This window comes from Armigeres subalbatus, chromosome 2, assembly GCF_024139115.2.
Source record: "Armigeres subalbatus isolate Guangzhou_Male chromosome 2, GZ_Asu_2, whole genome shotgun sequence".
In the NCBI taxonomy this organism is placed as follows: domain Eukaryota; kingdom Metazoa; phylum Arthropoda; class Insecta; order Diptera; family Culicidae; genus Armigeres; species Armigeres subalbatus.
The window spans coordinates 422,969,340-422,982,737 of record NC_085140.1 but is presented as its reverse complement, the minus strand read 5'-3'; the positions used below and the strand labels follow the sequence as shown (position 1 = coordinate 422,982,737).

The 13,398-nt window shown below is 42.5% G+C and overlaps 1 protein-coding gene across 1 annotated transcript; it reads left to right on the top strand.

Moving 5' to 3' along the window:
* Positions 1-3,352: 3,352 nt before the first annotated feature.
* Positions 3,353-5,479, top strand: LOC134217789 (uncharacterized). Its single transcript, XM_062696607.1, has one exon. It carries the CDS (start codon positions 3,486-3,488, stop codon positions 5,400-5,402), a length of 1,917 nt encoding a protein of 638 aa, XP_062552591.1. The 5' UTR covers positions 3,353-3,485; the 3' UTR covers positions 5,403-5,479.
* The last annotated feature ends 7,919 nt before the right edge of the window (positions 5,480-13,398 follow it).

Genomic DNA, 13,398 nt, shown 5'->3' with positions numbered 1-13,398 from the left:
ACCGTTCACGTAAGGGCCACGTGCCACAGTCCGATATGTGTAAGGACATAAACGGGAACCTTCTTACGAACGAGCGTGAGGTGATCCAAAGGTGGCGGCAGCACTACGAAGAGCACCTGAATGGCGATGTAGCAGACGAATATGGCGGTATGGTGATGGACCTGGGGGAACGCGCGCAGGATATAATTCTACTGGCTCCGGATCTTCAGGAAATCAGGAGGAGATTGGCCGGCTGAAGAACAACAAAACCCCTGGAGTTGACCAACTACCAGGAGAGCTATTTAAACACGGTGGTGAGGCACTGGCTAGAGCGCTGCACTGGGTCATTACCAAGATTTGGGAGGAGGAAGTTTTGCCGCAGGAGGGGATGGAAGGTGTCGTGTGTCCCATCTACAGAAAGGGCGATAAGCTGGATTGTAGCAACTACCGCGCAATCACATTGCTGAACGCCGCCAACAAGGTACTCTCCCAAATTTTATGCCGTCGACTAGCACCAATTGCAAGAGAGCTCGTGGAGTAATACAAGGCTGGTTTTATGGGCGAAGCTCCACCACGCAGGGACCAGGTGTTCGTCATTCGCCAAGAAATGCAGACTGCAGAAATGCTGCGAATACAACGTGCCCACGCATCTATTCATCGACTTCAAAGCCGATGATACAATCGATCGGGACCAGCTATGGCAGCTAACGAACACGGATTTCCGGATAAACTGACACGGTTGATCAAAGCGACGATGGATCGGGTGATGTGCGTAGTTCGAGTTTCAGGGGCATTCTCGAGTCCCTTCGAAACCCGCAGAGGGTTACGGCAAGGTGATGGTATTTCGTGTCTGCTATTCAACATCGCTTTGGAAGGGGTAATACGAAGAGCATGGATTAACACGAGTGGTACACAATAAGTCCGTCCTGCTATTTGGCTCCGCCGACGACATAGATATTATGGCACGTAACTTTGAGAAGATGGAGGAAGCCTACATCAGACTGAAGAGGGAAGCCAAGCGGATCGGACTAGTCATCAACACGTCGAAGACGAAGTACATGATAGGAAGAGGTTCAAGAGAAGACAATGTAAGCCACCCACCGCGAGTTTGCATCGGTGGTGACAAAATCGAGGTGGTAGAAGAATTTGTGTACTTGGGCTCACTGGTGACTGCCAAAAATGATACCAGCAGAGAAATTCGGAGACGCATAGTGGCTGGAAGTCGTACATAGTTTGGACTCCGCAAGACGCTCCGATCGAATAGAGTTCGCCGCCGTACCAAACTGACTATCTACAAAACGCTCATTAGACCGGTAGTCCTCTACGGACACGAGACCTGGACGATGCTCGTGGAGGACCAACGCGCACTGGGAGTTTTCGAAAGGAAAGTGCTGCGTACCATCTCTGGTGGGGTGCAGATGGCGGACGGTACGTGGAGGAGGCGAATGAACCACGAGTTGCATCAGCTGTTGGGAGAACCATCCATCGTTCACACCGCGAAAATCGGACGACTGCGGTGGGCCGGGCACGTAGCCAGAATGTCGGACAGTAACCCGGTGAAAATGGTTCTCGACAACGATCCGACGGGCACAAGAAGGCGAGGTGCGCAGCGGGCAAGGTGGATCGACCAGGTGGAAGATGACTTGCGGGCCCTCCGTAGACTGCGTGGTTGGCGACGAGTAGCCATGGACCGAGCCGAATGGAGAAGACTCTTATATACCGCACAGGCCACTTCGGCCTTAGTCTGAATAAATAAATAAACGATACTGATTTTCGACGGTCATGAAACCATTTGTCCATCTTCCGTTGAACGAGAGAGGGCATTCTCAGCAGCATGCAACATTGCCTACAAAATCCTAACTCAACAAGCAATGATTTTAACATTTAAAATTTGTCAACAAATACTGTTTTTCACCCAAAAGTCCAAAGCTGTTACCGGTATTGACTCCACCAAATACCGAATACCGGTATTTGTCAAAAATGGCCAATACCGACCACCCTTATCGAGTGTATTGAGAAAGGCATCATCCCCGCTAGGCCAAATCATCTGGGTTTTCAACATTAAAAATCTAGATTTTGAAACAAAAAGTATGGATCAACCAAGAAAATAAGATTATTTATCACACAATTATACACGACACGACACGAACTTAATTTATTTGTTATTAAATGTGTTTTTATTGATTTTTTGGCAGCTTGCTGTGTGTTAAAAAAATAATGATAGATTTTTTTTTCAAATTTTGGCGAAAAATAAATTCAAATTAAAGGCCGATGTCCACGTAGCGGTTTTGTTTTAAGCTACGTGGGTATCGACCCTAAGCCGATGGTTATATCACTAAGCAGCGAATTTAGTCAAGATTAACTCACAGAAAGAAATTGTATTAACAAAAAGTAGTACTGTCTAAGACAAGTTTAGTTCATTCCATTTAATTCCACTACGTTTTGTTTTTTTTTTACAGATACGTATTTCGACCTCAACTGTGAGGCCGTCTTCAGTGTCTCGTACTTGACTCGACAAGTCGAAAGTACTAAACTCGTCTTAGACAATTGAAGACATTCCACTAAAAGAGCTTAAATAATTTATCTCAGAAAATAATAATTTATTCATCTCTTGAAAATGGTTAACCCTTTCCATCCCACGACATTTTTCAAAGATATCAATAGGAAGGAATCACTTTTTAGAAAAATGCTAGAACAAAAGTTGTGTAGCATAACAGAAATTAGTAGAAAACGAAATAAAAGTTGTTGATTGTAAATTAATGGTTACTTGATTGTTTTTAATAGTTTCAATATTTTAACACAAAATATTATATTATATAAGCTATCCAGTTAAACTAAAAGTTGAGTAAAATATTGCTTTTTGTTGTTAAAACAAGGTGCAAAATAGGATGAAGCTCTACAGCTACCATGGGAAAGAAAAGGTCAAATTGATTAATGATACCCCGGCGTTCAAATTCTCCCCAGATCACGGTACATTTATGAGTCATGGCACATTACCGTTGAGTAAAATTCAAGAATAAACTATCTTATTTTCTTTTTTATGACACACCTATGTCCTACCAGGTGCTTGTCCCTACTTCCCCAATCCATGCATTTAAGTCTGAATCTTTTCTCAACGCCATACGCATCACGCGTCATCATCGGTTTCAGGGGAACTTCATCACACTTCAGAGCTGACACTGAACTAAATAAGTGTACCCATTACCCGGCAGAAATGTTGACTATTGTTGCTTTCGTCATAGAAGGATGGTTCGTATGTTTTGTTTAACCTTCCGTCACATGTTCCGTCCCACCCTCATAAGCTATCCGGTCTTAAACGGTCTTAAATATTGATCAACAAGTTGAAAAGTTTTGCATTCATCTTTCACCCATCGACCGGTGCCGAACAAGTCGTCGTGGGGTGTACGCACAGCATAATGGAAAAAGTTTAATCTGTTCAATAGCCGGTGAAGTCACCTCGACAACAATCGTTTCGCTTGTCTCACGTGGTAGCAGAATTGGAAGATATGAATATGGCGAGCAGGAAGACAATTAAAAAATTGCTAACTTTATGTATGTTGAAGTTGGTTGTTGAATTTGTGCGGTGTAATAAAGAAGACTTTCAAATGATTAACCAGTACGAAGAAATGGAGAAACACGAAAATTATTCACGAATTAGTTGGTACGTTGCAAGTGAGCGCAGTACGGTAGAATGCGGTGGAGTTTTCAAAAGACTGCAGAATGAAATATTATCGCCTGGATATCCTGATAAATACGGAGAAGAGCTACGCTGCGAGTATACCTTCAAGTCACCGTTTGTTTGTAGCAGTCAATACCATTTCCAGTTCTTGGATTTTGCGTTGGAGCCTTCCAGAAATTGTTACAAGGATCGCTTAGTGATTGGGGATGAGGAAATTCTTTGTGGAACCGTGTTGGGTTCGAAGATATATAACTCAACGGATGGAATTCTGAAGATAAAGTTTGTGACTGATGGATGGGGTAGTGATAGAGGATTTAGGCTTCTCGTTACAAGACAGCCATGTGAAGATCAAGAAGCAACAGAATCATCAACTAGTTACAATGTTTATACCACGATACAAGTGGCTGAAGAAACAACGGATCCTCCTTTAAGCGAAGTCGAAGATCAACAAACAAAAAATAAAACATTCAAAGTCAGTAGCCGTCAAGATATTCCGCCAGAATTCAATCCAAGTGGCAATGGTTATCTTCCTCCATCCGGAAGCACCGCTCCTCCTTTCTATCCTTCTACAAATGTGTGTCCAACGTTTTGCAATCCTTACCAAAATTGTTATCCGTATAATCCAGGAACCAACTATCCCACATATCCGTCATATTCTTCAAACGTACCCGGTACAATAACTCCCGTTTATCCTAGCTACCCAGGAAACAGCTATCCTACGTATCCGTCATATCCCAATAATCCTACACCAATATCACCTACATATCCTAACAACTACCCCACTAGTCCCGTTTATCCAGGAACTATAACTCCCACATATCCTAATCCAACCTGCCAATACACTCCATGTACCTCCGTAAATCCAATCAACCCCAATTACCCCGGGTATCCGACATACCCAAATAACCCTAATAATGGAGGGGGAACTAATTCCATCGGAGGTGCACCTCCTGGGTATCAGCCTAACGTCCAAGATCCAGAAATTGAGCTTGCGGAAAATGTTTCCTCCAGTAAACCCGAGCGCCAGGACATCCCGGTTCCACCATACCTACCCCCCACGCAGCCAGGTATTGCTCAATGCTGCCGCAACGTGTTTAACCAAAGACGCTTCTACTTGGTTAGTTCGAACTTTCCCAGCTATGAAACATACAACAGGGATTGCGCCTACCAAATCTATCGATACTCGCCCAACACATGCCGATTGGTTATCAGCTTCAAATACTTCCTGCTGGGAGATGATCGCCTGAACTGTGCCGAAGCTTTCTTAGAAATCGACGGACGCCGCGTTTGTGGTTGTCGTTCCGGAATGGTCTACACAACCCAATGGAACAATGCTCCCAAGTTTATCCGCGTTCGAACCACTCGAAATCGTTTCACGAATGTTCAAGGCTTCGTGTTGGATATCTCTCAAGAGAGCTGCCCCTACCGATACGTCCGAAGTGAGCCTTCGGTCCAGGATCGTTCCGACAATTTCCACGCACAGCAGCTAACTCCGGTGAACGTCACCACAGTCCAGACCAATTCCAGTACAACGTACAGTTATTATTACTTTAACATGGAACCATCGGTTAAACTAGGACAAACCAAAGCAGCTTCCACCATACGGAGTAATCCTGAGGGCCCATCATCTAGATTCTTTTATCCGTCCAGCGGGCAGCCATACGCAGCATGTCAATTCAATGCACTCGATTGGCTCAGGTTAAAGGTGGAATCTCTCTGGGTTGCAAAACCGCTTTGCTATTAGGATTTAAATCAACAGTAACACAAATAAATTATATAATAAGTGTACATAAAATAAAAATGTATTCTAGTGATAGGGAACACCAAGAGTTTTCAGTACACAGAAATAATTCCGAAAGCCATAACGTCATGTACGCCGTAAACTTGGTACATACTAACTACTGCGGTATGATACTTCGTTTTAAATGTTCCTCGTCTTAAATCTAAATTCGAACATCTTGAACGGATTTTAAACAAAGTTTCTAAATCCGTTCAGCAGTTTCCACAACACCAAGTGGATCTGTGGAAAACTTTTCGCTTCACGGAAAAGTTTACTGCTTACTTGGGCGGGAATCGAACCCGCACTTCACAGCATAATAAAAGTGTATAGACGACGCCGTGCACGAAGTCCTCATAGTCGAACATGAAAGTGGAACAATTTGCGTTGAGCAGGTGAAACGGAAGAAAACCACGTCTACTTCAAAAACCCAGCTGATCAACCTGAATTTCGGCGACTTTTTTTTTTGTCATACGTAAAAATATGTTTTGCCATCGCCATGTGCCTTTTGATCTGCTTCTGCTGTCTTAGCGTTTTCAACCAAACTAATGTGTAGATTTTGCATAGTACAGGTTTTGGGTTTACGTCGTGTTAGAGCAACAGTGAACGATATAGAATAATGTTATTTTATTGCACTTTAATAATTGGAGCGACGTATAGGGTAAGATTTTATCTAAAATTGGAAATTATTTTGAAGGACATTTGTTGAAATGTCTCAATATTAGAAATTCTATTCTTCATACAACATGGCTGGTCCAAAAAATTGTTTGTAAATAAAAAAATGTTCTTTCGACAAAGTTTTGAATTCCTGTTCATAAGTGGATATAGACACTTGTGATTTTTGTAAGTTAATTTTGATCTAGCAGAAACCCTAAATATTTAGCTTTGCTAGACCAATTAATTGGAGGCCCAATCATAGTGACAATATGTCTGCTAGAAGGTTTCAAAATAGAAGCTCTCGGCTTATGTGGGAAAATTATAAGCTGAGTTTTGGAAGCATTCGGGAAAATTTTCTATTTTGGCAAGTAAGTGGAAAAAATATCTAAACTTTTTTATGATCTTCTACTAATGACACGAAGGATTCGTCCTTTGGCGAAAAGGGTGTGGTAAAGTAAGTCAGAAGTAAAAATTATAAATAATATGGGCCCCAGTATGCTGCCTTGGGGAACATCCCAAGCAAAGCTTGAGAGCAGCACTTATTTTGGTTTTTGTTTTCGATTTCAAAAACAGTTAGAGGTGGTTAGAGGCTTCAAAACATATGGGTTCTTTGGGAAAGTTGACCTTAAATAGGTCAAAGAATCGACTGAGAGAACAAAACGAGATACAATTTATGACGGGAAAGATCAATTACATATTCCCAGACCAGCGATCAATTTAATTTGTGTAACAAAAAAAACTTAAACAACGGAAAAAATACTATTCCCGAAATTCAATAATATGCAATTAATTAACTTGATGATAGTAATTCTCAATATATTAGCAATATATTTTGACAAATTCGTTAGTTTTATTTTCTGAATGCTTGACACAATTTCTACGTACTTTTTTGGTTCCTATTTTAAGTGAAAACTACAAGAATGGCGCAAAGCATGATATCTACATTGTGTTTGCTCAGAAGCGAGTACTCACAGTTTACGCTTGAGTAATGAGTGAGAAATTTTTACTCATTATTAATATTTATTTATTCAGACTAAGGCCGAAGTGGCTTGTGCGGTATATCTATCGGTATATAGTCTTCTCCATTCGGCTCGATCCAAGGCTACACTTCGCCAACCACGCAGTCTACGGAGGGTCCGCAAGTCATCTTCCACCTGATCGATCCACCTAGCCCGCTGCACACCTCGCCTTCTTGTGCCCGTCGGATCGTTGTCGAGAACCATTTTCACCGGGTTACTGTCCGATATTCTGGCTACGTGCCCGGCCCACCGCAGTCGTCCGATTTTCGCGGTGTGAACGATGGATGGTTCTCCCAGCAGCTCATGCAACTCGTGGTTCATTCGCCTCCTCTACGTACCGTCCGCCATCTACACCCCACCATAGATGGTACGCAGCACTTTCCTTTAAAAAACTCCAAGTGCGCGTTGGACCTCCACGAGCATCGTCCAGGTCTCGTGTCCGTAGAGGACTACCGGTCTAATAAGCGTTTTGTAGATAGTCAGTTTGATACGACGGCGTACTCTATTCGATCGGAGCGTCTTGCGGAGTCCAAAGTACGTACGATTTCCAGCCACTATGCGTCTCCGAATTTCTCTGCTGGTATCATTTTCGGCAGTCGCCAGAGAGCCCAAGTACACAAGCTCTTCTACCATCTCGATTTTCCCTTGTCATAAGACGAGTTTGTACAATCCCATTGAATTCCACCACTTAATTGTATCTTGACAGATACGTATTTCGACCTCAACAGTAAGGCCGTCTTCAGTGTCTCGTACTTGACTCGAATACGAGTCGAGTCGAATTCGAAAACTCGTCTTATGACAAGTGAAGACACAAAAGCTCAAAATAATTTTCTTAACAAAATCTCGATTTTGTCACCACTGATGCAAACTCGCGGTGGGTGGCTCACATTGTCTTCTTTTGAACCTCTTCCTATCATGTACTTTGTCTTCGACGTGTTGATGACTAGTCCGATTCGCTTAGCTTCCCTCTTCAGCCTGATGTAGGCATCCTCCATCTTCTCAAAGTTACGTGCCATAATATCGATGTCGTCGGCGAAGCCAAATAGCTGGACGGACTTATTGAAAATTTGACCACTCGTGTTAATCCCTGCTTTTCGTATTACCCCTTCCAAAGCGATGTTGCACAGCAGACACGAAAGATCATAATTTTGCTGTAACCCTCTGCGCGTTTCAAAGGACTCACGAATGCCCCTGAAACTCGAATTACGCACATCACCCAATCCATCCCCCCTTTAATCAACCCTGTCACTTTATCCGGAAATCCGTGTTCGTCAGCTGCCATAGCTGGTCCCAATCTATCGTATCATATGCGGATTTGAAGTCGATGAATAGATGATGCGTGGGCACGTTGTATTCGCGGCATTTCTGCACTACTTGGCGAATGGCGCACACCTGGTCCGTGGTGGAGCGATCGCCCATAAAACCCGCCTGGTACTTCCCCACAAACTCTCTTGCAATTAGTGCAAGTCGACGGCATAAAATTTGGGAGAGTACCTTGAAGGCGGCGTTCAGCAGTGTGATTGTGCGGTAGTTGCTACAATCCAGCTTATCGCCAGCATATCTACTCCTGCGGCAAAACTTCCAGTGCCTCAACACCGTGTTTAAATAGCTCTCCTGGTAGTTGGTTAACCACAGGGGCTTTGTTGTTCTTCAGCCGGCCAATCTCTTCCAGGATTTCCTAGAGATTCGGAACCGGTAAAATTATGTCCTGCGAGGGTTCTCCCAGGTTCATCACCATACCGTCATCTTCGTCTGCCACATCACCATTCAGGTGCTCTTCGTAGTGCTGCCGCCACCTTTGGATCACCTCACGCTCGTTCGTAAGAAGGTTCCCGTTTATGTCCTTACACATATCAGGCTGTGGCACGTGGCCCTTACGTGAACGGTTCAACTTCTCATAGAACTTTCGTGTGTTATTAGCGCGGTACGTCTCTTCACGGTCTCGATCTTCCTGCTCGCGCTTTTTCCTTCGGAAAATCATGTTTGGCTGTTCCGCGCCCGTTTATATCGTGCGTCTGTTGCTCTCGTGCGGTGTTGCAGCAATCTTGCCCATGCTGCATTCTTTTTCTCAACTAACTGCTCACATTCGCTGTCATACCAGTCGTTTCTCTGATCCGGGAGCACCGTGCTTAGTGCAGCGGTTGCGGTGCTTCCAAAGGCGGATCGAATATCTCTCCAGCCATCTTCAAGAGACGCTGCGCCTAGCTGCTCTTCCGTTGGAAGTGCCACTTCCAGCTACTGCGTGTAGTCTTGGGCTAGTCTACCGTCTTGTATCTGGCCAATGTTAAGCCGCGGCGTTCGACTACGACGCGTGTTGTACATCGTCGAGAATTGTGAGCGCAGGCATACTGCAACGAGGTAGTGGTCGGATTCAATATTCGCACTGCGGTAAGTGCGGACCGTTTTTTGGTTAGATGATCTCCATGTGGCTTTGTGGATATTTTTGCGGGGAAAGAAGGTGCTTCGGACTGCCATTTCGCGGGAAGCTGAGAAGCAGGCTATCCGGTCCGATGGCCGGTCTATACATTTCCTCTCTTCCTACCTGTGCGTTCATGTCGCCGATTACGATTTTGACGTCTCGCAGTGGACATCCATCGTATGTCTGCTCCAGCTTTGCATGGAACGCTTCTTTCTCGTCGTCTGGTCTCCCGCAAACCTCCTGTCTCGTCGGAGAGCCGTCGTGTCAGGTCTGTTTTGTGTCCCACCTGACACCAGGACTTGGGCTTGTGAGCTTTGGGCGGCACACGGTCGCTTTGATGGGGCCTACTTGCGGATACATTCAACTATTTATATGAGTTCAACAAGGCCCACTGTCAAACCCCACCACAATCTGGGCAAGCCCTACAACTCGCAGATGGCCTGGGGACGGATCGTCAAGCCCTTGAACATAGTCCCTGCTTTACTCATATAAGTGAGATTCTCAACACTGTTCGTAACTCTTAATAATTGATGAGTGGTTGAATGCCTATGGCGAAAACCAAATTGCTCATCAGAAATTGCTTCGTTGCTCAGAATTGTCATTTTTATGAACCATCATTCTATGTAAAATAATCTTTTCAAATAGTTTGCTAATTGAAGAAAGCAACCCGGGTAGAAGAAAAAAGAAAAGAATAACAAATTTTACCATTAATATTCAGCCAAACCGCACCAAGCGGCTTTTTGACTAACTTTTGATATTTTGTTCGTATCAGGAAAACGGAAATCGTTTCTCATCAGGTCATACGTATATTTGTTGTAGGATATCCTCAGTTATGGGATTGAAAGATATCCGATACGATTTGCGATCCATTAAAGCTGTTAAACGGAAGCTTGGGCAGACAAATGAGATATTTTTTTGTTGGTCCTTGGTGCGATTTGGCAGAACCCCGACCATATGAATAACAGAATAGCAAAATCTGATATGTATTAGTTTGTTTGACAGCTATATTTAACTAAAATAACTAAAATAATAGCAAAAATTGTTCGAGCGATTAGCTCAAAAATAACTCATTTTACCATTATAAAGGTAAACCAATAGCAAAATATTTACAGAAAAGGAAGTATCGAAATCAAGTATTATTTATATGTCGAAAATGCAAATGATAAATAAATAACAAACTTTGCTATGATTGCATAATGTGTTCTTCATTTGTTGTTGGTTAGGATGCTATTTTATGTTTTGCATGATTAGCATAGGTATAACAAAACCTGATATCACAGCAAAAAAATGTTGTTATTTGTTTGTTATTCACATCTACCCGGAAACTGATTGGGCGATAACTTGAAGCCTCAGCTGAATTTTTGTCCGGCTTTTAAATTGGAACAGCTTTGGTGTTTTTCCATTTATCTGGGAAGTGTGCCAATTGCAAACATTTGTTAAATAAATTAACCAAAAAGGATGAAGAGCTCTCAGGAAGTTTTGATAAGTATTCGCAATTTGTTAATAAAATTTTATAAATTTTAGTTTCATTTAAATTATAAAAGCGGTGGAATTGGCTTTTTAAGTTTTTTTTAAAGAATTTTCGTTATTTTCCAAAAAAAAACTTTTAAACTGGGATTCAACATTGAGACATTTTTCTCAAAGTTGGTATTTTTCAGAATAGCGAAACGTTTTATAATTTCATTTTGCAAATCTCGTCAAATAACTTTTGTGCCTCACATTTTTAAGACGGATCAGTAGCTGAAGATCGTCGCCAATAAGAATGGAGAATTTAATTTCACATTAGGAATTATTTAGTAAAAGGGTGTTTTTTTTATATTAAAACTAAATTGATTGATGCTAATCGGAGTAAGAAGGTGGGTAATTTTAAGATTGTGTTGAATGGCACCGTCAGAGGCCTCAAATGAGCCTAAACCACGTAATGGTCAGAATCGTTATTACGGTGAGATTTAGATACACATTTTACGTTTAATTCACTCACTCACTCACTCATCCTGAGCATTTTACGTTACGGTTATCAAATAATTTCCGGTCGTTTCAACCATAAATACTCGACATTAACATGTTAATGACAATATATGAAACATGCTTTTCTTGAAATCTTCTTAAACTACTGCATTATATGTCAACATTTTAACAGACTTGGATTTTGCTCAAGAAAAAGGTCGATTTTTAATACTATGTCCGCACTACAGCCTAAATAACATGTTATTCAAATTACCGACAAAAGAAAGCTCATCAATAGATAGCCGAATAACATGTTACAAGGCCCTAGTGCGAACATAGTATAAAGGTGACATAACTTAACAACACATTCCAAACATACATTGTAATTTGTTCAATAACCGTATCACAAACTATTGCAACTGAATATAAGATTGTTCATTCGCAGTTTTTAACCTAACCTAAGGGGCCCTCCTTAGCCGTGCGGTAAGACACGCGGCTACAAAGCAAGACCATGCTGAGGGTGGCTGGGTTCGATTCCCGGTGCCGGTCTAGACAATTTTCGGTTTGGAAATTATCTCGACTTCCCTGGGCATAAAAGTATCATCGTGTTAGCCTCATGATGTACGAATGCAGAAATGGTAACTTGGCTTAGAAACCTAACCGTTAACAACTGTGGAAGTGCTTAATGAACACTAAGCTGCGAGGTGGCTCTGTCCCAGTGTTGGGATGTAATGCCAATAAGAAAACGTCGCAGCATGCTGTTGAATGCTGTTGTCGACCGTAAGGGGAAAATTCCATGCACAGTTTGTAATTATGCGATTATTTCAACGCTATACAACCAGATATTTCACAAGCATGAATGTTTTTGCCTTAGAAAGCTAATATTGTTTATGTCTCACCCACTGAAGGCTTCTAAAATAAATAAACGTACTGTTTTCGATTTTTGGGTAAAAAATCAACACTTCGTATAAGTGAGTTCAGTGCGTGATCTCTCATGTTTCGGACAGCAGAACGATCGCGTGGTCGGACGAAATATTGTGTTCTGCATTGCGCGGCCGGTAATAAAATTAATCAGTTCAGTGCATGATCTCTCTTGTTTCGGACAGCAGAACGATCGCGTGGTCGGACGAAATATTGTGTTCTGCATTGCGCGGCCGGTAATAAAATTAATCAGTTCAGTGCATGATCTCTCTTGTTTCGGACAGCAGAACGATCGCGCGGTTGGACGAAATATTGTGTTCTGCATTGCGCGGCCGGCCGCAGGAGGTCGTGGGTTCAATCCCAGGTCCGTTCCATTCTCCTATTTTGTATCTTTCTCTTTATTTCTCTTGTTCTAGCAATTGCTAGAACTGGAAATGGACTTCCATACCGTTTCCATTACTATCCCTATTCCTTCAACTTAAGTATTCTAACAGTAATCTGCTAGAATTGGAAATGAACTATAGAGCTCGTTTCCTACATCCAATTAGATAATTCCATCAGTTACCTTCTCCTACCTATCACATTGGCAGCTCGTTAACCAAGACGGACCTCTGCCTCTCCAACCTAATCCAGAAATTCCAACAAATTCCGCATGAACTCGTGGCAAGTGCAGAGGTATATTCGGCTTGCAGTGGGCGAGTGATTGCATCATCATTTCCTCCCCCTTCCCTACATTGACTTGCATTCTGACGTGGCAGGCGCCAATATGACCTTACAAATGAGATCACCAGTACTTGTACATTGAAGATGTGTGCTAGTCCCAAGCAAACATCTGTTGGTTCCCTGTGCAAGAACAGCTGATCTGGTCATAATGGAGTAGCAACTACGAGCAGTCAATCAAGCTCAAGCTCAAGCTCAAAAAATCAACACTTCGTATAAGTAGATACATTTCTTTCTTGGTTTCAAACGATATAGTTACTTCAGTATCTAGATTTCCATT

Bases quoted from the DNA above. Each gene is read 5' to 3' on its own strand.
- LOC134217789 (XM_062696607.1), top strand. From the start codon at position 3,486: ATGAATATGGCGAGCAGGAAGACAATTAAAAAATTGCTAACTTTATGT.